This window comes from Anas platyrhynchos, chromosome Z, assembly GCF_047663525.1.
Source record: "Anas platyrhynchos isolate ZD024472 breed Pekin duck chromosome Z, IASCAAS_PekinDuck_T2T, whole genome shotgun sequence".
Classification (NCBI taxonomy): domain Eukaryota; kingdom Metazoa; phylum Chordata; class Aves; order Anseriformes; family Anatidae; genus Anas; species Anas platyrhynchos.
The window spans coordinates 13,918,625-13,946,232 of record NC_092621.1 but is presented as its reverse complement, the minus strand read 5'-3'; the positions used below and the strand labels follow the sequence as shown (position 1 = coordinate 13,946,232).

Below are 27,608 nucleotides of genomic sequence, written 5' to 3'. Positions count from 1 at the left end.
TTAAATACAGAACGTGTGTCTACGTGCTTGGTCTAATAGCCAAAACTAAACAAGGATGTGACATTTTGAAGCATCACAACTGGGATGCAGTGAGACACAGTCGTAGACAACCTTGGCCAGTGGTCCCTGATGACATGGAGCAGCTCTGCAATGAACTTTCTTCTATACCCAGTACTCTTAGCTTGAACTCTGAGTCCACCAGTTCTAGGCATAACAGTGAAAGTGAATCTGCACCTTCAAGTAAGTTGGAAAAAAAAAAAAAGAGACAGAAGACAAAACAAGTATTCTGTTGTTGTTATCAGCTTCTTGTCAGGATGAGGTTCAGGCAAGTGGTTCAAAGGTGATATTACCAACAGAGAAAAGTGCAAGCCGGGGGACAGTTTTACGTACATTCAAAGAGATGTAGACAAGTGAGAGACAAGAAAACAACATCTTAGATTTTTGTTTGGCATCAAGGTAAGGAATTTTAACATTAGGGGAGTTTATTAATTTTTATGTCAAGTCATAAAAATCAGTCAGGTTGGAAAAGACCTCTATCTAGTTCCACCTGTAATCTAGTACTAAAGTCTCCCATTAAGCCATTTTACTAAGTTCTACATCTACTTGTTTCTCAAAGACTTCCAGGGATGGTGACTCAACCAGTTCTCTGGGCAGCTTATTCCAGTGTTGCACAACTCTCTCAGTAAAGAAATTTCTTCTAAGGTCCAAACTAAACCTCCCCTGGTACAACTTGAGGTCACTTCCCCTTGTCTTGTCACTTGGATAAGTCATGGTAGTTAGCTGCAATACCCTACAGAAAACTACATACTCAAATTCACATCTATTTTCTTGTTGTTGATGTCTCGAAAATATAGTGTATATATAGCCTTGCTATATTTAAATTGTTAGTGTTATTGATATTTGGAATTTGAATCCAGAAATACAGCATGTTTAGATATCATTAAAGGAGTGTATCAGTTGTAGTCTTAGTAGTTAGTTATACATGTATGCACTGAAATAAGATCCTGTGGTTTTTCTTTCGAAGCACAGAAACATGCAGCTCAGGTATTCCTGAGGATACTTCATTTACTGTGCCAAGTTCTGAAGAAAAAATGTTGAATTTAAAGTTGCAATAAACCACATGCTCTGCAGTTTGGGCTTTTATTGAATAGGTTGCTTTTGCATGATTCAGTTGATGCATGTTGAAGAAATGATTGTTTCCATTGACAAAAGTCTCATCTCATTTCAGGTATGTTCATCATGGAGGATGACCGTTTTGGTAGTACTTCAACTAGTACGTTCTTCCTAGATATTACAGAAGATGCAGAACAAATATTTTATGACAGACCTGGACCTTCAAAGGACAAAGACCGTAGTCCCTTTCCTTTTTTTTCTTCTAGCAGACTTGTAAAAAATCGCATTCTAAATTCGCTTACTCTCCCTAATAAAAAACACAGGAGTAGCAGTGATCCAAAAGGAGGAAAGCTGACATCATCTGACAGTAAATCAGGCTTGAGGCGAAATCGTACTGTAACAGAACCTTCCAGTAGCATAGATTTTCCTACTGGTGAAGATTTCAACCCTGTTTTCAGAGTTCCTAAAATCCAGACTTTACGATTAGAAACTTCTTTTGTTGGAAGTAAGCACATGGAAGATACTGATAGTACCCCGAGTATTGGTGAAAATGACTTGAAGCTGCCAAAAGGTCTTGGAAATGAAATTCACCGGGAAAACACAAGCAGAGAAAGGCTAATAGGAGATGGTACTACACAAACACATTTCAAGAGCCGTAGCTTAAGTTTTAATACAGATACCACAACAAGTGGCATAAGCTCAATGAGCTCTAGCCCTTCAAGGGAGACTGTAGGTGTGGACACTACAAATGTAGACACTGACTGTGGAAGTTTGAGTACTGTGGTAAGCACAAAAACAGTTAAACCATCTCACTGTTCAACACCACAGTCTAACCACCTGCCTCTCTCAAAATCGAACTCTGTATCACTGGTACCCCCAGGGTCTTCTCATACACTTCCTCGAAGAGCCCAATCTCTTAAAGCTCCTTCTCTTGCTACAATAAAGAGTCTTGCTGACTATAACTTTAGCTACACAAGTTCTCGAGATGCCTTTGGTTATGCTACACTAAAACGCTTACAACAGCAGAGGATGCATCCTTCACTATCTCACTCAGAAGCCCTAGCATCTCCAGCAAAGGATGTGCTTTTTACTGACACTATTACCATGAAGTCTGGCAGCCTGGATTCTCGGCTAACGCCAAGCAGGTAAGAAGTTATTTTGTGCTAATTTCTTTATTCAAAGCTAGAAAAGCAATTAAATTAGAGACATACTGTTCTATTATTTTTTCCGTTTTCCAACTTCATCTAAAAGTGACATTTATTGCAGGGTGCTAGATATCTCCACTGAGAGCAGTACTGATATTAAGAGAAGAATAGGTTAATGAGAAATTCCTGAGTGCTGTAAAAAAAAAAAAAAAAAAAATAGTTGAAACTCCTTGAAACACATGAGCTCACTTCTCAAGCTTGTCCAGGTTCCTCTGGGTAGCAGCTCTTCCTTCTGTTGTATCAAACACACCACTCAACTTGGTGCCATCTGTTAACTTGCTGACAGTGCGCTTGATCCTATATTGCTGATAAATGTATTAAACAGGACAGACCCCTGAGGGACACCACTTGTCACTGGCCTCCACTTGGACATAGAGCTGTTGACCAACCCCTCTCTCGGTGTGACCTTCAAGCCAATTCCTTATTCACTGAATTGTCCACCTATCAAGTCCATATATCTCCAATGTAGAGATCAGGATGTCATGTTGGGACTGTGTCGAAAGCCTTACAGAAGTACAGGTAGATAACAGGCTTAACAGACTTCCCTTGATAAGGTGGCCTGTAGCAGACCCCAAACACATGTCCTTTATTTAGTGTGGTCCTTAACTTTTACCCACAAGCTCTCAACCTGTCTGTGGCTGTTTCTCAGAGGCAGCTTTTTTCAATCAATCTATTCCCTAACGTGGAGGGCAACACCTCCACCCCATCTTCCTTGCCTGTCTCTTTTGAAGAGCTTGTAGCCCTCGATTCCAGTGTTCAGTATTTCTAGTGCTTCGCTGGTCGTGGTATCTCGTGCAAGGATTTGAGCTGACCTATGTACCATTGAACCAAAATGACTGAAGTTGTTATCCTTCTGAGAAGGTTAAAAAATTAGCTATATATATTGCAAAAGATGGTTGCTTGTCTTAGCTAGATATATTTGATTGGGAAGGGTTTAATTTAACTAGTTTGTGTGTTTTCCTTTCTTGGTAACAGCATAGTCTGTCCACTGAATCATTGTGTTCTGTTTAATTTTAGGATAAATTACTGCTTCCAGTTAAATATTACCCTTAACAGCTGTGCAAGCAGTAAAATGGAAAGAGATTCTATCCCTTTTGTCTTCCAAAGCCAACTTTCTGTCAGTCTTATGAAAGACTTCCATGCTTTATTCACAAATTCAGATGATCATAACAAGTAGCGGTCAATTAGCTTCAGTGATTTTTCTAGTTGCTTCATTCTGTCAAAAGGCTGAAAAGTTTATTTCTTTGCATATGTTTTGTAAGGCAAAGTTTTTCACCTGTTTTTAAAGACCAATCAAAAATGTCATGGTGCATGTCTCAAATCCTATCATAGTGCTCTCCCCTAATTAACTCCAGACATGATTTCATGAAAACTTAACAGCACTTGCCCCTGTTTGTAATGTATCCAGTTGCTTTTCCAGGAGAAGCGGGGCAAACATTTAGGTTTAATGCTTAGATCTGGAATTTTGTAATTTTGTAATGAGAGCAATGGTTGAATGTTTTATTATGAGATAACTAATGCAATTAGTAACTATCTGTATTTTGAAGTCTGACTTGAGTCTTAATGGCAAGTCACTGCAACTGTAACTAACATTGGTCAGAATTAGGTAGTATGGGGAAAACTAGTGATGTCTCTAATCTGTTATGCATTTTCCCATTGTATAATAGTGTCTTGAGTCTCACAAGATCAAAACACAACAGTTTATTCATTTATTCTTATCTCCGTATAAATTTGTTAAACTCTTAGGGATGGGAAGATGCTCTAATTGCATATCAAAACCAAAAAATTATAGGAAGTTATTTTTGAGGTAGAATGTCCAGCCTTAAAAATCAAATGTTTGCTGTATTTTAGCTCCTAGACTGTAATAATGTGAAGTAATTTCCTTCCTTCTCCATTTGTAAATATTACATAGAATTGTTCAAATTTTGGTAGGATCATTCAGCTGCCGTGCTAATAAAATTTGAAACTTGGAAAGCATGTAGAGATTCCTGTAGAAAATAGTTTTGTAAATTATTTTTTTATTAAAAAGTCAGTATGTTTGTCAGTAACAATAAATTTGTGGCTGAGTGATAAAATCAACTTCTCCAAATTTATTTTCCCTGACTTTATTATTTTTTGCCTATAATTACATTATTGCCTCATTTTACTCAATGTTTTACCTTTCTGCTGTGAATAAAGCAGTGCTCCTTTGGCCAATACATGCAGTCTTTTTCAATGCAGTTCAGTCATGTACTATGCTTTAAATGAGGCAGTAATTCCACTGAATAAATAACGTGTGATTTTTGTAATTAAGCCTTGGTCATTGTGGTTTAGCCCTGGTAGGCAGCTCAGTACCACACAACTGTTCATCCCACACCCAGTGGGAAGAGGGAGAGAATCAAAGAGGTAGAAGTGTGAGAACTCAGGGGTTGAGACAAAGCCAGCTCACCAGGTAAAGCAAAGGCCGTGTTCAGGCAGAGCAAATCAAGGAACCCACTTGCTGCTTCCCATCATCAGGAGGTGTTCAGCCCCTCCAGAACAGCAGGGCTCATCATCTGTAATGATTTCTTGGGCAGACAAATGCTATCACTCCAAATGTTCCCCCTTCATGAAACATCCTGGGCTTTGTCTGAACACTGCTCAACAGCAACCAACCCATCAGTGTGTTTTCATCAAAAATCCAAACCACAGCATCATATAAACATCTCTGAAAAAAATTAACTCTATCCCAGCCAAAGTCATGACAGTGGTGTAATAGTTCTTATGTGCTGTGCATAGTTAGTATTTTTAATACTTACGTTTTCTTACCTTTTCAATTTTAATTCTTTTTTAATATAAGCCATAATGACCTTCTAGGTGTGGTTTGTTTTGTCCTTTTAAAACCATTTTGTGTAGGAAAGGTGATGAAAAGGAGAAGTTTGTCATGGTATATTAGCACTTATATGGTCGTGTTGGAGTAGGAAGTTTTATTCCTCTGCATAGACAATCTGCTTTAGTTCAATTAACAGAAAGCATTTATAGGTCTTTAATCTTCAATGAGAAAATGAGAACTAAAATAAGAAGTGGCCATGTGAGATTTCCATTACCAGAACTCTGATCTGCGCTGAGGGGCATGTTCTCCAACCTCCAATCTCCTGTCTCATTTTCCCAGCCTATTTTTCTGTTTGTTCCTCCATTTACTTGCCACACTTAGCACTGCTCACTGTGCAGCCTCAAGTTTGATCTTCATACTATTAAGTTGACTGAATTGACCTTCCACACTTAAAAGTCACCCACTAAGTCTCCCTTAGAGCACAGGAAAAAGTGTTCCCCATTTGTCTCTCTGGTACCTAGCATGTCCACACCTCATGTTTGCAGGGAGGTGCCTGCTTAGGTCTGAGTTTGTGAATATCCAGTAAAGCTACATTCTGAATATAGATAGGTATGCTCAAAAAATGAGACTTAGCAGTTTAAAACCCTACATCTTCACTGATTTGTTTCTGGGCTATGCACTTGCGCAGACGCAAGATGTAGAAATCTTCTGGAGAAGATTTCTACAGGGTTGCTTTTACAGGGTTGACAGCTTTTTAAGTTTCATGCAGATATCTTTCATGTTCATGTCTCAGGGCTTCCGAAGATCACATCTTTTTACCCTAGGAACTGCCAAATGATGTAATACAACGTGAGACAGTACAAAAATGAGCCTATGGCTATAGGTTAAGAGTAACAAGCTCTGGGTTCCACAATGGGAAGATGAGGGTAGTCTTTGTGACCGCAGTCCTAATCTGTATTGTATAAAAAATGACAGACTTACCAAGATTATAATTATTATTTTAATGTTACAGGTTCATGAAAGCTTTAAGTTATGCTTCATTAGATAAAGAAGATTTATTAAGTCCTATTAATCAAAATACACTTCAGCGTTCCTCTTCTGTTCGCTCCATGGTTTCTAATGCTACATATGGAAGCTCTGATGATTACATTGGCCTTGCTCTCCCAGTGGATATCAATGAAATATTTCAGGTATGTATGTGATAACATAGTAGGTTTGTTCACACTTTCTTACTGAAAGGTAATGAACAGTTGCATTTTCATTAGAATAGATCAGATCTATAGAAGGATAACAGGTTGTGGTACTCTCAAGGAATGTGTTTTGGAGAACAAGAGTTTTTTTTCTAACCCAGTTAACAGAAAAGCAGTAGTCTCAAAAGTACTAGTCTGTTTTGTGTTATTAGACAAATAACAGAATAGGTTAGAAGAGCATTAAACAATGGCAGCATAAATATACTTTCATGGGATTTTAGTTGGCAGCTAGTTTCTGTACTAAAATTAATATAGTCTATGGTCATTTTTAATATCTCTTTAGCCAACTACTAGATAACTAGTTCAACTGGCCAACTAGTTCATTAGTCAACTATAAATCATGTATGTAATCCCACAGTAAACTTTCTGCTATGGTGATTTTGATTTAATATTACTCCATTAGTATGTTTATCGTCATAGCATTAAATTGTATTGCCTTAACGTCAGAGGTATGTATCTTAAGAACTGGTTACTTCGATGTCTTATTTGACTTTATCTCTCTGCTTAGTTTAAATACATTACAATTTAAACAGTGATGCATCATAATTTTTATTAATTTTAATATTCCATTACATAATTGTCAAAGACAGGACATGGTCTATGTCACAGGTAAACTAGTGTCTTTCTCATTTTTAGTTTATTTAATTTTTGCCTTTCATACCTTGATTCCTTTCTACGAATCTTAAAAACTACTGAAGATAGAGCAAAGGCAAGATCTTCTATCATACCGGTTTGTTTCCTTTGTGAAATGACTTTTTCTCTTTTTTCCTTCGGTCTTTATGGTGTATTTATGTTGCTTCATTTCTTCTCTCTCAACTCCACAACACCACTCAATTCTACAGCGTTTTACAGGCAACGTTTAAATGGCCTGGATGTTCTTACTTTGCTCTCCTGAGATCCCCAGTATTGTAGAGATCATTAGTACTCCTGGGTCACTGATTTTCTTACAGCCTGTCACCACTGTTTGTCTATTTGCTTTCTGTTTATAAGATTTGATTATTAAATTTTCATTCACAAATTTATGCTTTTTGTTTTCATTGGCATTTCTTTAGTACTCAAGACTCCTTCTTCATTTCATCCTCTAATTAGATCTTTTTCCTGAAACTGTCCTCACAAAATCTTTTTTTCCTCTTGGTATGATTATCACCCAAGCTAATTTTGATTATCACCTGACTATACCAGGTAAAGGAGACTCCATATTTCCAGAAAAAAACTACACCTCCATTTGATGACCGTGGAGCTAGGGTCTTTGCAGCTGATGCAGGAGGTATTGTTTTTGTTCGTCTATTGTAATTTTCTTTATTTGTACATATGTTGTTTGGGGTGGGATGTTGGTTTGGCTATTTTTCTTTAGGTTATTTGAGAGCTGTGTTCTGGATTTAGGGATACTGGACCACTAATTTAATTTTTGTGATAAGATAATGCACTGTTGTTTCAACGTGAACTTGATCTAATAAATTGAAGTATGTCTGTGTATCTTTGACTGTAATATGAGCTAATGCTAATTGAAGGAAGACTGGAAGCAATAGCGCATTAGAGAAAGAAACAATTTAAGCTAAGAAAGAAAAATACAATGCCAAATAGAAATTGAGCTATTACATTTTGACTCCCTTTGATTACCCATGAGTTTTTAGGAACAATAAAGTTGTTACATGTATATTTTGGAAAGTAAATTTTGTATTTCTATGTTGTTTCCAAGGCAGTTTATCAGTGGAGATGATGAAATGTAGTACAAGAGAATTGCAAGTGCTCTGTAATTCTTGGCTTGTTCTGGAAAGGGTTTTCTTTCTACTTCAAGAGTAGATGAAAATCTGTAGAGCATCGATGTGTCTTTTTAGTAGGGCAACTAAAAACAAAACATTGATACTGGTTCTAAAGTAGTACAGAATAGCTGTAGTCCTAGTTAACTAGACCTTTATTACAAGAAGGTTGCTTGAAGATCTTTTTTTATGTGTTTTCAGTATAATATATTAAGCTGTTTTTCCTGAAAGTGTTTCTGTAGCTTGCTGAGTCTTGTTATAAAGTAACTTCCATTCAAAATTGTGTATGTTGGTGCTTTCCATCCAAGGAAGAGCCCATCACTGAAATTTCTTAGCCCTGTTTCTACATTACTGAATTGAGTTCCCTGCTGTTAAAGGCACTAAGTTAGCATTCTTAAATTGTTTTCATTTGCATGTATCATTTATACACCTGGTATATTCTACCAATGTTGTTTGATACTATGAAAATTTGTAACATATGGGTGTTACAGTTGTTGATACAATACTGGAATTGACCCTGCCTTTGTACAGTAGGTGTTTAGAGATTGAGGTCTATCCTTTGCAACATTCTGTTATATAGTATTTAGCTGAGACTAAAAAACTATGTTTATTTCTGGAATGCTATAAGAAATTTTGGGAATTTATTCAAAAAAAAAAAAAAGGTTTAGATCTTTCTAGATCTTCTACTCTTAGCCTTAACAGGGGAAATTTAATTCAAAGAATGTTCTATTAACTGTTGTATGTGTTTTCTCCTGATATCTGCCTATCTACAGGTCTTCCATCAGGTACAGGTGATGTAGTCAAAAGTCCTTTTCAGATGCTCCGACAGCAGATCAGTCTCACAGAAATAATGAATACCAGCCGTTCTGATGCCTCCCAGTTTTTAGAAAATACAGAGGATACTGGGCTACAGGAGCACACAGATGAAAACTGCCTTTATTGTGTCTGTATTCAAATTCTGGGTTATCAGCCTAACAACAAAGTGAACTCTTCATATACTCGTACAGGTTAGTGTTTCTTTTGGGGATGTGTGATGAAACTGAATGAGAAAGCTGTGGTGCATTCATCTTTCTTTAGTCCTCAAATGCCATGTGGAGATTGTCAAGAACCTGGCCTTGGCTCTCTTGTAGAGTTGCAGAGGCAAAGAACAGGAGGTCATGGACATGTGCTGTAGTAAAAGAAATTCCAGTTGAACATAAAGGGGAAAAACTCTTCGTAGTGTAACCTGATTTAATTTTGAAGTGATCCTTTCGTTGTTAAATGAGTTGAACTAGGTGGTCTCTCAAAATCCTTTCAAACCAATGTGTTTTAATGCACTATTAAATGCACAAGAACTTAAATGTTAGGATTTTACATTCATCTTTTTGCATCCGAAATATCAAAGGTTATGTGTAGTGAAACTTCCCAGAATAATCCTTGTTTGTCACACCTTTCTGTTGAAGTCAGAGCCCATTCTGCATGACCTGTGACAATTACTATGAACTAAGAACTTGTGCATATACAAAATCCATCTCTTTTATACAGAAAAGCATAGATTTATCAGTAAGAGCTGTACGTGTGAATGCATTAGACTTCTGTCACTGCTTAAGAGTTGGTTGTTTTTACCAAAGAATTTTAAGATTCAAAATAGTGTTTTAAAAACACTTTTAGCATGCTTTGTCTAAAATCTCGTTTTCATCTCTTTTGTATGTTGACATTTACCATACTTAGTGCATCAGAGTATTGCATAAATAACATTGCTGGAAAATATGAAAAGCATTTCAGGTAAGAAAAAATACAAGTAACAGAGACGTGATATCTTGTTTCTGTTAGATTTCTCAGACATTCCATATACTGACTGGTGTGGGCAGACCATACACAATCACTTAGATGTGCATTCCTCCAAATTTTCTGGAATTTCGGGCTGTAGTGATGCAGTATCTCATGGTTCAGCTAGCAGCACCAAAAGTACAGAACTTGTACTAGGTAAGTTTGAAAACTGTATGTTATTAAAGCTATAGCTCTTAAAGTATTTTTTAAGTGTTATGAAAGAATAATACTTCATTTCCACTTCCTGCAATAAAGTAATGTCCATTACTCAAAAACAAACACCAAACAACAAGAAACAAACCATCTGTAGGTGCCCTATCCAGGAAGGTAGATGCATTGCATATTATTAAGAAAATAGAAGAACATACTTTAAAACTGTTCTGCTTATGCTGTACAATCTTTTGCAGGTAATTAAACAGCTCTGTGTCCTACCTTGCAATCAAAATGATTTTTTTACCCAACTGTAGGAAAAAAAAGTTTTTAAAAACAAAATTACCAAATTTCTGTTAGAGAGAGGTTTTGTTACTAGACTTGCATTTTCTATTTTGAATTATGATAATTTGTTATGAAGTAGCTGGTTGCTAGCTTCTAGGATTTGATACAAACAGAGAAGGTAATATCCTAGCAACATGCGCTAGTGATAGAGACAGAACTGTAGTTGAATCTGTGTTAGTTTTCAGTTCTTCCACATGTCTCACAGAACTTATGAAGTTCATCTTGGAAAAACAATCATCTTATGTTAAAATTTTTAATTTTAAGTTTTAATTAGGATATTTATTGGTAGTTCATAATATATATGTAAATCTGTGTACATGTTTGTATGTATGCACATGTATGTAAAATGCCAAAACAGACTTGCGTGGCATAAGATTAGCATAATCAAAGACTTCCTGCTTGAACTTCATATGGTTGGATTTGTTTTTCCAGGAGTAAAATCAATCCCAGATGATACACCAGTGTGCAGAATACTTCTGCGGAAAGAAGTCTTACGTTTAGTAATCAATTTGAGTAGTTCAGTGGGAACTAAGGGCCATGAAACTGGACTCCTGACGTAAGTTAAATACATCTCAAATGTTTTGTCAATATTTAGTTGTACGTATTTTCTAAGTTCTCTGAGATAGTGGTTCACCTGATTCTGACTTTTCAAAATGCCATCAAGGAGGTATTGTTGTGGATTACTGGAGATAGCTGCTGAACATAATGTAAAAGCTAAGGAAATGATTTTCCATCTAATATTATTTGCTCCATCTTCAATGTCATACTCTTACCACTCTTCTACTCTTCTTCAAATTAGTAATTTAACTGTAGTGATGTTTCATTTTAAACTCAGTATGTCCTGAATCTTTCAAAAAGAAACGGTAATTATTTCATGTTTATTTGTGCCAAGCAAGATATATCAGGTAACCAGAGTGACAATTTGAAAGTAACTTGAGAAATACAAATGTGTTTTAAGAAACAATGCAACCACTGGCATTAATTTGTAGGCAAAACTCCTGTTAAAAATACAGGAATAATGTATATGTACTAAACATAATAAAAAGTGTAAATTTCTGGACTAGTGATGTTAAAAACCATCAGCTGCTAAACGAAAATTCGGTAGTGTTCATTTTACTTATAAAATACAGATATTAAGTTAGATTTTCCATATTTATTTTTAGTATTGTTGGTACATATGGGAGTGTTGTCTTTGATACACTGTTATCTTTCAAATTCTACTGTTAGCGTTGGTGATCTCAGGTGCTCTGTACAGCTTTCAAAGTTAGATATATTCTATTTTGTGTCATCAATAGAGATTTCTTCCAATTTGGTAGAAAATCATGCTGTCTGTTCTGATTTTCCTTCTTCATATCCAGAATTTATAATGCCTTATTACTGAAGAGTTCTAGTTTAATGATGACAATCAAAACTTAACAGTTTTTAAAAATATGATGGAAATCTGCTCAGGGCTTTTAAAATTCTGTTTTTCCTGTTGATCAGAATTAAGGAGAAGTATCCCCAAGCATTTGATGACATATGCCTTTACTCTGAGGTGTCCTACTTGTTAGCACACTGTACATTTCGACTCCCATCTCGAAGATTCATTCAGGAGCTATTTCAAGATGTGCAGTTCTTACAAGTAAGTGGAAGGTTGAGATGCTTTGAATTCACCAAAATGTGCCAAAGGGGTGCAGGTTTCATGTTCTGAGTAATGTTTTCAGGCATGTATTAAAGAAAACCATTTTGTAATGTCATTCTGGTAAAATCTCAACATTAATACTTCATCTGTCTGTCTTTCAGATGCATGAGGAAGCAGAGGCTATTTTAGCAACACCAACAAAACAACCTGTAATTGATACATCAGCTGAATCCTGACGTCTGTTCCACGCAGTGCATTGCATACAGACTTTCTGAAATCCTCAGACAACTTCTGATTGACTGGAAAATAAAGTTTGGATCATCATCTTCTAGGCCGTTCCAGAAGCTACTGGTACCTGAAGAGTGAACCGATAACTTTCTTCCTCAACCAACTTTTGAGCCCCTTGGGGATATATTAAACATTACCATAGTTCTAATAATAGTAATTACCAGAATATGCAAGAGCCGAGCACTGAACACCTCCACAAGTTTTCATTTCATTTTTTAACCATAAATTCAAAACAAAACAACACAGAGACATCTTATATGATTGACTTGATTGACTTCTAATTCTGTTCTGGAGAAGCAGAATGATGCCTTGCTTTTTGTTTTTGTTTGTTTTTGTTTTTTGTTTTTTTTTTTATACCCAGCATACCAGGAGTTGGTGAGATGAGGGTGCATTCCGTTGTCAGCAATGGGGAGCCATGCTGTGATCATGGACACCAGGGGATAAATGTTAGCTCTTCTCTGTTGGTTTTTGTACTGTTTGTAACACTACTTGGGGGATTTGTAACTTCAGACAGAAAAAAAAAGCCTCTGTGAATCTGAGGTTTCCTTTAAGTTATTTTAATATTACTGTAGTTTTAAGTCATTTTATTAGCAGTCTTTCCAATTTCATTACATTTACATATATGTATCTTATCTGAACCAGTTAAGGATTTTCACTACAGTTTGATTTTAAAATAACAAATCATTTAAAGCTAAAATGCTGGAATCAAATTGTTTTCCCTGAATGATATGCATGTGTTTGCAGTTACTACACTCATGCTCATATAGTATGAATGTTGGTCTTATTCTTAACTAAAAATCTTTAACAAGCATGATTTGTATCAGATAAATGAATATTGTATAAACTAAACTTGAAGACATTAATCGTTGCTGCTTTTGTGAAAAGATGTAATATGAGCAATTTTCCAAGTTCCATGGAAACAGCCTTTTGTAAAAAAAAAAAAAGTTTGATTGAATTTTCAGTGGATGAGTAATCAAGCATCAAATAGTACTAATAATTGTAGTGAAAAGCCTTAAGTACAAATTTTGAAGCAGCAGGACTTAAAATTTTATATTGGTGTTTGAGACTTGTTGCAAAAGTTACATAATACAGTGACTGTTAATGAGGAAAACAGTTGACGCTATTATGCTACTAGTGAGGTTTCTAAAGTAATGAGTGCAAGCTTAATGAAAAAAGTAAAAGTCCCCATCATTTACCATGCATCTAAAGATTCAGAAGCCTTTGTACAAAGGTAATATAAATATATGCAAATGTGTGTATATATATACAGTAGCATGGCCACCTTTGTTAGAATGCCTGTAATAGAAGGGGTTGCCCTTTGATTTTGATATAGGAGAATAACTCAGCTGGACTGTACTAAGTAGAACGTATTTTTATCCATTCACTTTTACCATTTTTTATAATTGTTGATTAATACATAAGTGAAAATTTATCCTGATACTCATAATCCCGTTCTTACTAGCTATGCTACTGAAGATTTCAGTCAGTTGTCTTGTGAACAGTAAAACATTATTCCCAGTGAAATAGGAAATTTACTTGCTCTTATTGGAAATTTCATCTTGCCACATAGGCACTGCTTTGCAGGTATCACTTCACTGAGTTTTTATGTGCACTGTATGCCATCAGGGTCTCATAAAGCAGATTTGTAAGTTGCTACTCATAGCAAAATCTAATTCCTGAGACTGTCGTTTCATGAGTTCCCACTGAAAGGAGCAAAAAGAAACCTACTCAGATCTTTTGTGGTCAGTGATACAAATAATATGTCTACATGTCAAGACATGTTTGAAATGTTCTGAAAACATACCACACCATTAATATTGGAATTCTCTGGTCATAAGGAATAAATGCTTCTGTAAAAACCAAAATCTCCGTCAAAGTAGACCAAATAGTGGTATATACTCCAAAGGAAGTAATGTAGTTTTCCCAAAAATGGGGCTGGTGTATCTTATACCGTAGTTTCAAACACTACCTCAGTTAGGCTAGAGTATAAGAGATTTGTTTTAATAACTAGATGGGGTTACATCAAACAACTCCATGTTATTTTTCTGCATTTAAGCAAAATAAACAAGTTTTATCGCCTGTATTTAAATAAAACACCCTTGTTCATTTGTTACCAGTTTAATAGCACTTAAAGTAGAAAGCGCAATAGGAAGGCCTCTGAAAAAGGTAAGCAAAAGCAATGTCAATATACTTTTGAAAGCTTCTCCATCTTACTTTTTCTGAAATACTCGCTTGTTTGGGGATCTATGACAACAGAAACTTGATGTACGAATTACTGCTGCAAATACAGTTTAAATGTTTTTTTCTAAAAGTGTATGAGTGTCAGTAGATTTCAACATGTATGCATATAGGATGTAAAGTCTGTACATAACATACATTTCTAGAATTAATTTACATTAAGCTCACATTAGTGTTTCATTTTAATTGGCAAATGAAGGGATACTATTATTGAAGGAATTTGATATTGGTCTAGTTATAAACTGTGAATTTCTAATTCTATCAATTTCTTTAAAATATCCCGTAAAAAATTCTTATTTTGGAGCTTTATTTGCTTCATGATAAAACTTCCAAAAAAAAAAAAAGTACATGTATTAAACCTAATAAAGAATTCTTCCCCTTTTCCTAGAAAGGGTAGGAAGGGAAGCTGACAGACCACTCACTTCATATTTTTTTCAGTCCTAATGGTTTGGGATATGGTCAGACAATTGTTAAAGCAGATGGTGCTTATTGACACTATATAGAAATTCAGTTTGCTGTGGCAAAGAAAAATCCTGACAGATGGAATATGCTAATACAGAATATTCAGACAGGTCTGAGGTGAAAGCCTTCACAGGAAGAAGAGCTTGACAATGAAAACAGTGAAATTTAGCCTACTAAATTATCTGGCTCACTTTCTTGGTTGTCGTTTACAGTCAGTAGAAAGGGATGGCGCTTTCCAAAGGGCAGAGGTCTGACTAAAGCACTCTGAATTATTTCCCAGATGACCTGTTTCTCTCCACTGAGCAGGGAGGAGAACAAGGCTGGGTGGTGTGAGTATCCTTTTGGAGAAAGGGGTGTTTTTGGTATCTGAGATGCTGAATGCTCCCAGCTGTCATAAATGGGTCAGGCTTTGAGGTACTTAGCTTACATGCTGGACCCCTGGCATCTTGTACTGGAGACAGCCACTTTTCCTCATGTGACAGTTCTTATATTTTATTTGACACATATACCTGAAAGGTGCTCTCTTTGCTTTCTTTGTTGTTGGATGTTTTTCTTTTTCCCAAGTCACAGTATTCAGTAGTTAAGGGTGGCACACTTAGGTAAGCTGCCTTATAAACATTTTAAAAGGAGCAAGAGTACCACTCATCTTTTTGTTATGTTTTAACCATGTCTTGAATGAGAGAGTTCTAATTTGCAGTGAGAAGATGAAAAAAGTATAGCACCATCACTGATTCACAGTGCCTGAAGAGAAGGGTAGCTATTTTGAGAAATGTTTCAAAAGGGTAGATAATTAAAGCCCAGCAAGAGATCAGAGTTGTTCCTGCTTCTTAGTCTATGTTCTTGTCATGGTATCTGGTTTTTTGGACTTCAGGAATCTTATGTCAGCTCGTGAATATGAGCTCAAGCTGAGGAGTTGAGGTGTAGGAATTTAGGCCAGGCTTTGGAGCAGTTCCAAGCTCTCTGTTCTCCTCCCACAGGGCTGCACCACAGTCCTGTTACTGGGTGCTTTGCTGTGGAGCCAGTTGAAAGCTTCTAACTTTTTTACCTTTAAGTTCTATCTACTGCTATCATGTGCATTTTAAAGGTGTGTACAAGGTGAGGGTAAAATCTGAGAACTATAAAAGACCTTTTGGGAACATGCTAGAAAACACATTTGTATCTTGGTAGAAGCTCCTATCTTTTTTTTTTTTTGTCTAACTCAGTTCTGGTTCCCTGGATAGTTGTTTTCAATTAAAGAATGTGGATTTTCCTTGGATTATTTTTGTAACATAGGTTGATAGCAATGCCACAGCATGCAGAAATTGCACATTTTGCTTGAATTGCTTTGTAAAATACACTATTTAATTTGAGAAATGTAATTTATGCCAAAAAGTGTAACATGCCATTTCACCACTGAATAGGTTGTTTCAGCACAAGATGCAATGTCTTAGGAAGTAAAGGCAGATGTTTTATAGATTTAATTGAAAAATTGTTCCTTTACTGGGCTGTCAGCATCCCTAAAACTGCATTACAAGAGATTATGTAAATTAATCATTCTAAGGAGAGGTGGGGATCAAGGAAACTCTCAAAACTTATTCTCCCTGTTCCACATTGTCTTTTTTTATTTAGTAATACGCTGCTACGTATTGGGAGGTTCTAGTGTTTGTAGGTCACTGAACAGACATTGAAATCTGATTTATATTGTATACCTGTAACATAGAAAGAAAAAGTATTTATATATTTTCCGTAAGAATATTGCATTGAGCTGTGTATAATTTAAACAGAGGCTTGTCCCAAAATGGTATTGCCCACCTTGATTTTTTTGTGTTTTTTTTTGTATAGTGTGTACAGTTCATGTCTATGGGCATTAAAAGCCTTCTGAAGCGTAATCTTATCAAAGGGATGCATTGTTAATAAAATGTACTTAAACTTCTTATAGTTGTTCTGGTCTCCTATGTACCTCTCAGCACTAGGAATGAGTTGAAACTTTATTTATATTTGTAAGTTGCTAACTAACTAGAACAACCTGAAGCTTTCCAAATAAACGTTTTTTTGTCAAAAGTATACATTACATTATTACTTTGTAAGATGTCTTCTAAAAAGAGAAGGGGACTCTGATAGTTTGTACACCGCATTTATTTAAAAATTTTGAGTACTAATAGAGACTGAGTTACTTTCCATTGTGATTTTCATACATTTTAAGTGTCAGCATTTCAACAACAGCTGTGAAAGTTGAATTATAAACAACACAAAACTTTATACCTTGTTTCATTTTTAGCTCATTTTCAAGCACTAATACAAGACAGGTCTTTAAAAGAAACAAAAAATATATGCCTCTCTACCCTTACGTCAGAAATATTTTTGTAATTGTTAGTGCTAGTGCCCTGACTGCCCCCTTTAACCTGCACAAAGGCTTTATCCCCCTTGGAACAGTTTGTTCCTGTATTTTACAGCACAGGCAGTTTCAAGAATCAGCAGCCATCAGGCCCAGCATGCAGAAGGTTTTATAGATAAAGAGGAGGTAACTTCTTCATGTCTCCAAGCAGAGCAGTACCTAGTAAACCATTGCCTTGCCTCCAGATTATAAAATGCCTTCAGTGGAGAATCTCCCTGGGAATGACCAGGAGAGCCACCTCTGCTGGAGCTGAGATGGGAACTCCTGAGAGGCCACAGTGTCTCACTGCACCATGAAGGCAGTGCTGGCTGCTTTACCTCCACCCCCAGTATCCCTTCTGCTTGCTTCCTCTGCTGAATTACTGCAGCCAAGCTACAGCAGCTCAGATGTAGGAAATCATGCCTTGTTAGAGCTATCCCCTCTGGCATGACTAACCTGCACCATGCTGAAATTTAAAATGAAATTTAATCTGACTTCTTGAGTGAAGTTTCTGTATCAGAATTCCTTACACATGTAGTTCTTGATACAGAATATCTTTCAAGCCTTTTTTAATGCTTCTTTTTTGAAATGAAGGTTTTTCAGATACAATACTATCTAGGTTGCTTCATTAGAAATGTACAGTTTTTAAAAATCAGAATTGGAAGACCAAGTTTACCTCAGCCTACTGTGTGGATTCTGGGAGTTATAAGAAATCTGTGGTATTCAACTCCTTTTCTACAAATGCTGCAAGATAAAAAGTGAATGTTCTGGTAAGTTTTGAAATTACAACTAGCATGTCCTTCAGTGCTAGCTAGAGGAAGTTTTTTTGTTTTTGTTTTTTGTTAAACATGCATACATAGCAGTGGAAGATCTAGCTGATATGAATCCTGCATATGATGTTCTTTGGAAAGGGGATTGATATATGTTTGCATATGACTACTATGTCTGCTTACCTTGTTGTCTGGAGTTTGCTAAGTGCAAGGGTTAATGCTGGAAAAGGTTATGTGCCTCAGTAACACCTCTGCAAACAGCTGCTCTGCTAGAACAATGGTGCCCTCTGCTTGTTATAGGCCATGCAATATTGGCTTGCAAATTTTACATTATAACAGTAATTTGTGTTCAAACTATAGTATGCATCATTCCAGTGCAGAGTCAGTGTTTTTGAACTAGTCCTGAACCAACAGCTTTGAACAGTCAACAGAAGTAAGGCATCTGGGCTTGTGAAAGCCTCTGTCAAAAAGAGAAGCTGCAGTGGTTTCAGAAATTCCTGTTTCCGTTTTGTAACCCAAACATTGGACAGACGATCAAAGAGGGTACATCAAAGCCTCCTCCCAATGCAATGTACATCTGTTTGTGAAATATATCTCAAACTGGTCTTCCTGCCAGCTGCCTCTCCGGGTGATGAGGGAGCATCATCATTCAAAATACTGAGGTAGTACTGGGGCTGGTACGGCACTGCTGACACTTCTGCCTTGCTGGTTTCTAGTGTCTCTGGCAATTGATAGGGGTCAGATTCAACTGCAAGATGAGAAGAATAAGCCAAATTTTCAAACCAAGTATGAGTCTGAGGTGTAGGTGTGGATGTAAAGTTCCTCTTTTCATTTTCGTTTTCATTTTCATTATGATAATCCCAGGAAGAATTGTGGACGTCAGTCTTATCTTCTGTTGGCGTTGAAGGCATTAGGCTCTGTAGATGTAATTTCTGGGCTTCGACCTTACTATCCACTGCTAGGGTGTCAGGAGTGCAGTCACTTATTTTTAGAACTTTCTCAGACCCAATCTACAGGAGAAACATAACAAAAATTATTCAATGAAAGAAGTCCAGAGTAAAGGAAAGTGAGTAATAACTTCAAGCACTTCTAAAATTACCTTATAGATTTTTTGAGTTTGGATTTTTCATATAAACCAACATAATGGAAAATCTGTACAAAACGTTTAATGGAAGATGTATTTTATGTGAAATTTATCAGAGTATTTCTGATACAGAAGGGAAACATCATTCAAATGTGCTGCCTAGGGAAGTGGCAGAGTTCCCAGCCCTGGAGGCATTTATGAGACACGTCCATGACAGTGAAGGGATGGGGTTTAGTGATGGCACACAGCAGGCCAGGCTAATGGTTGAACTTAATAAAATTTTTCCAATCTAGATGATTCTATGATGTCCCTCTATTTTAAAGACTTCCTCAGTGTTTTTATCTGTGCAGTTTTGAAGTGTGAAACAATGGGAAGGCAGCAGCCTATGGCTTAAGTTTTAGACTTCTCCCATTGTGTGGAATAAATAGCAGCAGCAGCCACCACACTTGCTACGGTGAGACGCAGTCATCCTTTTGTTACTCTTATTTTACACATGGTGTTGAGGCAGCAGCTCCTGGCTCAAGGGCCTGCAGGGGAAGATGATGGCCTTCTGCTCTTTTTTCACTGCCAGATCTGTCAATGCCTGGCAGATTCTCCCAAGGACCCTCAAGTGGATCAATTACCACGCTCTCCTGTGCCTTACAGTAGGTGACACAGGCAGCAGGATGGACAGCATTCACAGGCTGCACACAGCAAAGTGCACCATAATGCAGTATGGTCTGCTGAGTTCAGAGAGTACTGTGTTTTGAACAGTAATACTGAAGAAGCACCTACTCTACCAAAAGATTTAATTCACTGTTTGATTTGTATGATGGCAGGCTCTGATTTGCCTGCAGGGACAGCAACAGTACCCGAGGGACTGACATAGAGCTGGGACAGGGGAGGGTCAGGCTGGGGGTTAGGGAAAGGGTCTGCACCCAGAGGGTGGTCGGGCACTGGGACAGATTCCCCAGGGCAGTGGGCACGGCACTGAGCTGCTGGAGTTCAAGAAGCGTATGGACAATGTTCTCAGACATAGGGTCTGATTTTTGGGTGGTCCTGTGTAGAGCCAGGAGTTGGACTCAGTAACTCTTGTGGGTCCATTCCAACTCAGACTATGCTATGTTTTTACTTTCACTTTTTACAGTAACAGACTGAAGCATATAAACTGATCAGTAAATTATGATATTAAGTTATATTAATTTCTGTATAATGAATATCACTCATTTTGTATGCAGCCATCAAAGGAAAACCTCCACTAATCAAGAATGGAAAAATTAAAAATAATAGATGTTCAGTGACCTTACCTTAAACTCTTTGAAAGACAGCACTTTGCTTTTGTTAGGAGTAGGTATTACAGGACAGCAGCACTCCTTCACCCTGGAAATAAGACAGCAAAACAAGTCAGTTTTGTTTTCTTATCAAAGCACATTCTACCAGCAGAAGCAACATACAGATGTGTACAGGAACAGATGTAAATGATGAGCGTCTCAGAAATGCTGCAAGCCAAATATTTCCAATGTCCACATAGGCAGGCAGTCAAAGGAAAAATGAATGGGGCCTTACAACAGGCTGGGAGCAACAAGCAGCAGCTGCAGCTTGTAAATTACAGCAGTTGCATTCTCTGGCTACAGAAATAAAATGCATTGTAACTTACCACTTCATCTTCCAGATGCATATAGCTACTATTAGTGAAGGAACTATCACTAGCAGGACTAGAAGGTACATCATGTCTGCTGTGAAAGAAAAATACTTTAAAATCTTGTTCTCTACTTCTCCTCTGTTATAGTCAACACAGCCTGATTTTCTGGAACAAAAATACCATCAATATGGGATATGGGCCACAAACTCAGCAGTGAAATTATGTGTTCTGTGGTTGCAAGATATTTTGGCTGTAAGGTCTGGGATACAACTGTATGTCTTTGGATATTGATTGCCAAAATTTAAGTGTTACTAGATTCCTTCATTTTGCACTCAGGTTGGCTTCTTAATTGTAACTGTAAATTTCCAAGAGCTATAAAGCAATAGTAATCTCACTTAACTATTTGTTAAATATAGACACTAGCACTGCACTGGTCTTCCTCTTCTAGGATTTACGCTGACATAAGAATCTCAGTATTTTTAATACTGGATATAAAACACAGCCTTAGAAAATGTTTTTCACAAATGGTTCAGGCTACTAGATGCAGGCCCTCACAAAGAACAAGTGCTCTCTCCCCATTTGCACTGGCTCCTGCCGTCTTGGCTTGTCATGCGACTTGTGTGTCCCTACCACAAACCACAGCAGGAAAAGAAACAAGTTACATTCTCCTTTTTATCTTTCCTGACTTAAGCCAGTACAAAAGTCTATCTGCACAAGAAAAGGTTGGAGCATGGAAGCGGGAACACAGGTGCAAGAGGCAGAACCGCCTCTGCAAGGCATGAGCAAACGTTTAGACACTTTTGCTAGTTAGCATAAAACATGAAGTGTCCTAGCATGAGACAACGCCTCTTCTTTTCCTCCCCATCCACCTTCACTCCAGGCAAATTTTTCAAAACTAGGCAATTCCAATTTGGGTTACACATCTCACGGCTAAGACTACTGAGTGGTGTTTTCAAGAGAACAGAACTACAGGCATGTAATTTCCTGCTCTGCTTTTATCTGCCCAGTCAGTTAACTACAATGCTCAAACCAACAGCCCTCTTTCTGGCGTATGCAGGAATTAGCTTGGCAGGGGATTTAAAGACTGATGAGAATAACAACCAACATTAGAAGTTCAAGAGTCTGTACAGAAATTCTCTATTTGCACACAGGTCTGTAGTTTTTTCCATACTAGAAAACAACTTAAATCCAAACGCAGCTCTTCAACGATCTACCAAACAGGACTCACTAGTCCTGCAAATCTGCATGCATTATGCTACTTCCCAGAAGGATATGAGATTTAAATACTGTTGTAATTTTTTTTATTCTAAATTAAAGATGTAGCTACTTCAAAGTACTAAAATGTCACGATGGCATGCGTATTTCATTTCTCAATTAGATCCTTTCTCAAGTGCTTTGAAAATTAAATGGTTTTCCCTTGAGAAAGAAAGGTCATTCTAACCTCAAACATCCTCCCATCTTTCTTCTAGGAGAAAAAAAATAATCTTACTGCCAATACTCACAGTCAAGTGGTGTATCTATGTACATGAAATTAAGCTCAGGAAACTCTCCTCCTCCAGTGTAGGCTACAACTGCTAATTTGTATTTCGTGTTTGATGTTAGATGTTTCACAGTGTATCTCCTTTCTTCTGGGTTTTCGATTGTGTATTTACATAGCACTGAGCCATCTAAAATGAAACAGATGTTACAAATCAGCTTAACCAAGTTTGCTAAACCACTGAAATAACAGAACGTTTACAGTTTGCTTTCTTTGTAATCTGCACACTTTCTTCTGAGAATGATAGTCATCCTGACTCAGTGCCACTGGGCTGGGCTCACATCCCTCCTAACTGGACTCTTGCAGCATCAGCCGTCCTGCGGTAGACCACCTAACAACCTGCTGTCAGAAGCTGCAACTCTGTATTTCCATTTCCTCTTACTACAGCTCAATTTGGTTTTTAGCCTTTTTTTTTTTTTTTTTTTTTTTTTTTCTTCCTGGAATATGGTAGCCCTTAAGCTTAAGTGAAGTTTTTTCAAGATAATTGAAAGGAAGAAACCTCTGCCTCAAACACAAAAGAAAACAAAAACTCCTTATTGTGCAACTCCTAGACCCCAGGGAGAGAAGGGTTAGCTTATTTCCCGTTTCCAGTCACACCCTTTATCTGCCAGCTCAGGCAACTGGAAAACAGCAAATCTTTGATTTAAGCATTTTAAGTCTAAGTGGGATTACTTGCAGAACTGTGGTACTTCAATGTTTAGTTTAGTTTTGGCAAGAACTTTTACATAATACTTCTCCAGCTCAACCTATGCTTTTCAGCTTGGTAATCGTCTACTGAACAGAAGAATCAGAGATGACATGACAAACCTAAAAGAAAAAGTAAAGGGAAAAAAAAAAAAAAAGGAAAATAAACGAGGAAAAAAAAAAAAAAAAACACCTTGAATGGATTGGAAACACCTGGAAATTTTAACACAAAGTCATCTGGAGCAGTTTTGAGTATGAAGCAGGAAAAACAGAAATAAAAATTTAAACATGGTTTTGTGCCACCCCGTGGCTTAGTTCTGTTGCCTGAGGAACTCCATGGTAGAGCACAGCCACAAATACTTTCATTATAAAGGAATTTAAATGGGGAATTTCCACTGTGATCCAATTCTGACGGAAATAAATGGCATTCCATCTGTTTCTAAAAACCTAGTAAAACTAACATAATTCTTACGACTCTCGTCCAAACAGACCACAAACAGATGTTTTGGGAATTCTCCAGAACTCAGACTGCAAAAGGCAGAAACTGACTCCTCCTGCAGAGGAGAATCTTTTCCCACAAGAATCCTTTCTGGAGCTCACAATAAAGTTGAAGGGATATATGGAAAACAGGACAGGAGGCTACAAGTCTGTATAAAACCAGGACCCTACTTCTGCACACTAACACCTCAAACACGTGGGAGGAATTGAAAGCAGCAGGTGTTGAAATCTATGCCTTACCTATGAACTAATTTGCCTGCCCAATGTGATATTTCCAAGAGTCTTCAGTATCAGCCACAAAAGTCTCTCACCTGTCTCAGTGACAGAACTTCCTAAATCAAATCCCAGGGCTCGGTTACCTGAATGAACATGTTTTTTGGATCCTTTTAAATTGCAATCCTCTTGAACAGGTGATACATAAATGCAGTAACCTCTTAGAAATCCACAGTCTGTCTTGTTTGTGGGGCAAGGATCCCAAAATAGTGTCACTGCATGGTTACTCAGTTCAATGTTTTTCACCTCAGTGCAGAACTCGGGAGCTGGAAGGATGGAAATTCACATTAAACTTGCCATTACCCGTTAATAATGTGTATTGTCCCACTTGAAAAAGTTCTAAATTCCTATGTGGTGTTTCTATCTTGCTCTTAAAAAATGAACAAAGCCAAAGAACTCCATAATATCTGCCACTTTCAGTGTTCATGTAGCCCACATTATATGCACAGCAGTGACTGCTAATCATGGCTTAGTTTCCCCAGTTTGATGGGACTCAACATGTTAACTGCACTAATCACATATCCTCTGTATTGGGCATGCAGATTGTTTTACAACTTGTAAATGTTTCTCTGATGATACAGAAACAACACAGCAATTACATGTCACATCTATTCAGATGAGAGCTGTGGAATTGCTCTGTTTGTGACAGATGAATTGAGCCAATATACAAACCCTAAATATACAGCCAACTTACGTTGCTCCTTGAGAAAACCAGTCTTCTTCTCCAACAAGGAGGCTCTATTAGCAGTTGAGCCATAGACACGAAAGTTGTATCTTACCCCTGGAACAAAAGCGGCTAGAAAAAAGTAGAACTGATTATATAAATTGGTGAGGAGACAGGTTACCCTGTTGGCTTGTTTTTGTTTTGTTTGTTTTTAATCAATTGCAGTGTAGTTTCTTTATTGCATATTGAAGTATGTTCTGTCAAATTTTAATCAAACGGGTTTCATTCCAAAGTGCACTCTCATCTGCAAGAAAGTCTGGGAAGGCTGTATTCCCACACCTGCAGAAGTATATCACAGTGACTTTCACATGGCCAGAAAGAACTGAGGTCAAATGGCCAGCACTGAGGTGAAATACACCCAACTGCGGCTGAGACATTCTCTGTGAGCACTAAACCTCTCACTGTGCATTGGGTGTTATCTTGCCTGAGTCTAAACTTCTCACCCATGTTACAGATAAGGCAGAGCTCCATTTTGTATGTCTTCTGCTGAAACAGATTTTGAACTCCTTCACCAACACTACTACTCCCCTTCAAGATGTTACTTCAAGCTACTCAGAAGAGTTTTGCTAAAATATTGCTCTGATTTCCAGGGCTCAGTGGTGCTGACACATTTATGGTGTTTATTTCAGCTGCTGGGCAAAACATGATGTCACATGCTATTACAGAACTGCACCTGCACTGCACAGACTTCAATATTCCACACACATCCTAAATTCAATTAATGTCTACAGCATAAAAGAATTGCTCTACATGTATCAGAAAGAAAAATTATTCTGCTTTCACCTGAGTTGATTAGAGCACTGGAAGTGTTGGGCCCAAATCTCTCCCATTGCAAATCACAAGGCTGCGACATCGGAAAGCTACACCAATCAATAACGTAACTGTCATATGTATGTCTGGGCTCCCAGGAAATCAAAATGCCATCCTCTGTACCATTAACCTTCTCTTCTTTCAGCTCTGAGTCATTGAGCATTTTTTCAGTGCCTAGGAATGAAAAAAAACAGAGTTTTTATTACTTTCCTGCAGGAGACCTGCAAAAATGACGGTCAATATTGTTCTTGTGTTAAGCAGTTGTAATAATAATAAAAGGGTTGTGCTCCTTCTTGATCAGACATTTAGGCTCTTTCACCTGCTGAAAGCTGATCCCTTCATATAATGAAAATCGACGTCTCAAAAATCATCCAGTAATTATTATTATCAGAAAAAGAACTCAGCTGCATAAACCTGGAGTCGTGTATGGAAATCACAAAAGGCTAATTGCATGTACAAACTTCCCTGCGAGGAAGGCTGCTCCTTCGGGGCCCTTCTTGAAGGTGCGAGACCTAGCTGAAGGCTAACCACACTTTGCTCTGTAGAAACTCTCTGTGGAAAACAGACTTTCTGTTGTGAGGGATGGATCAAAGCACTTAAGCTTAAAACAAACGCAGTTAACACCATATAGGCCAAAATACAGTAATTTTGGCCTATAAACAAATATAAACTGCTATTTCCAGATAGCAGTGATTTCAGTTATTGGGTCTGGTTAATTTATTCCCCCAAGATGATGAATTACTATTTCACTTATAACAAGTGCACATAAAACTCTGATAATGGAAATCCAGGTTTAACTGAAAATACTCCTACTGTTACCTGTAGCTCCAGGGATGATCAGTATTGAAGGAAGTGAAGAATTAATATTGTTCTTTGCCATGATAGTGATTCTGTAGGGATGATTATCAATGAAAATCCTTGTGCTATTATAGGCCGATGACAGGGAGATGCATTCAGCTTTAGAGCTGTCTTCTACTTTTTCCCAGGTTATTTCATATGAAATACTTCTTGCATTTGCTCGAAATCCTGGTTCTTCCTAGGGAAAAAAAAAATATGTGAGTAGACACAAATTATGTAGCAAATTTTGCTGAAAAAAAAATGAGAGGAACAATTAGAACTTTAAATAACTACTTTTATGTATTATTTCTGCAACAATATAGACACTTGTTTGCATGCAAGCATAATTCATACTGACTGAAATGGAAATGTAGTATCAGTAATATGATAAAATAGAAGTATATATGCCTGAAATGTCAAGATGGCACACCATCACACAGCTAAAAACATCCTGAAATAGGCTATAAATAATATTTGACTTGGATGACATTTCCATACTGAATTGCTAGTAAGTGCACATAGACTTGTTGAAGTCCATGGGAGAAGTTTCCAACCCATTTATTAAGAGTTTTATTTCCATTTCTGTACCCACGTCACACCTTCCAGAACAAGGTCACGTTCCTCCCCCTCAGAACTGGTGTAATTTCTCTCCAGATGTCCACTTTCCCTGATGGAGCTGGAATAAATACAACAAAACATAGATGTTCTAGGTGCAGAGAGGATATTCAATTATTTGCTCCCATTTGAACAGATTCAGCCCCCAAAACCTCTCTTTCCCAATCACTCTCAGATCTTGCCCAAAACATTATCCTTTAACTTCTTGTTATCTTCAAAACTTTTTTTTTTTTTTTTCCTGAATGCATGTGTGGTTCATCTCCCTAGAAAACCTTTCTTTGCTTTCATTTCCCAGATATTTGTTCCCATCTCTGCACTGTTCCTCTAGCCCCCACAGAACACTGTTACTCAGTCCAGCCATCCTCCCAGTCATCTGGATTTCCCACTGTCTACAGCGGATGAAATGGCAAAGACCAGTGCATACGATGAAAGTTGTTTATAAGTCCACCTTTTTAAAGTTTGCTTAGTGTGCTTCTACTTTCATGCATGCAGTGGCCTCTGCCTTAGCAACACAGCAGAAGAGTAGAAAATAACAAACAAGTCTCAAATGAAGAACATCTTTCAAGCTTCCCTTCTCAATACAACAGGCATACCTGCTTCTTTCGTTCTGATGGTTTGGGCTTTGCTCCATTCACTCCACCTCCAGAAGTTCTTTGCTGCCCCGCAACGTACTCTAGCTGTGTATTTAGTGAATGGCTGCTGTCCACCCAGGGTGATGCTGGTATGATGTAGCTGCGTGTCTGAACCATTGTACTGCAAAACAGAACAGC

General features: G+C 37.4%; 2 protein-coding genes across 10 annotated transcripts in view; one reads left to right on the top strand and one right to left on the bottom strand.

Annotated features, from left to right (window-relative positions):
* The window catches only part of RICTOR (RPTOR independent companion of MTOR complex 2), a 77,702-nt gene extending 60,757 nt beyond the window's left edge, over nt 1-16,945 (top strand). For 2 of the 3 annotated variants that reach the window (XM_038169931.2, XM_038169932.2), the window contains 9 exons: nt 11-240; nt 1,229-2,258; nt 6,122-6,299; nt 7,542-7,626; nt 8,893-9,126; nt 9,932-10,084; nt 10,856-10,979; nt 11,906-12,044; nt 12,206-16,945. In XM_038169931.2, the coding sequence (XP_038025859.1) occupies nt 11-240; nt 1,229-2,258; nt 6,122-6,299; nt 7,542-7,626; nt 8,893-9,126; nt 9,932-10,084; nt 10,856-10,979; nt 11,906-12,044; nt 12,206-12,280 (2,248 nt within the window). In that variant the 3' untranslated portion in view covers nt 12,281-16,945. The remainder of the gene's footprint in view (nt 1-10; nt 241-1,228; nt 2,259-6,121; nt 6,300-7,541; nt 7,627-8,892; nt 9,127-9,931; nt 10,085-10,855; nt 10,980-11,905; nt 12,045-12,205) is intronic. The other variant, XM_072031675.1, reaches the window with a different exon arrangement.
* A 186-nt stretch (nt 16,946-17,131) lies between these two features.
* LOC101802348 (oncostatin-M-specific receptor subunit beta) overlaps nt 17,132-27,608 on the bottom strand; it is a 33,760-nt gene continuing 23,283 nt past the window's right edge. For 6 of the 7 annotated variants that reach the window (XM_038169934.2, XM_038169933.2, XM_038169938.2 and 3 more), the window contains 10 exons: nt 27,432-27,591; nt 26,823-26,899; nt 26,206-26,422; nt 25,360-25,560; nt 24,547-24,648; nt 23,939-24,118; nt 22,363-22,527; nt 20,876-20,954; nt 20,526-20,598; nt 17,132-19,165 (listed from right to left, as the gene is read on the bottom strand). In XM_038169934.2, the coding sequence (XP_038025862.1) occupies nt 18,704-19,165; nt 20,526-20,598; nt 20,876-20,954; nt 22,363-22,527; nt 23,939-24,118; nt 24,547-24,648; nt 25,360-25,560; nt 26,206-26,422; nt 26,823-26,899; nt 27,432-27,591 (1,716 nt within the window). In that variant the 3' untranslated portion in view covers nt 17,132-18,703. The remainder of the gene's footprint in view (nt 19,166-20,525; nt 20,599-20,875; nt 20,955-22,362; nt 22,528-23,938; nt 24,119-24,546; nt 24,649-25,359; nt 25,561-26,205; nt 26,423-26,822; nt 26,900-27,431; nt 27,592-27,608) is intronic. The other variant, XM_038169937.2, reaches the window with a different exon arrangement.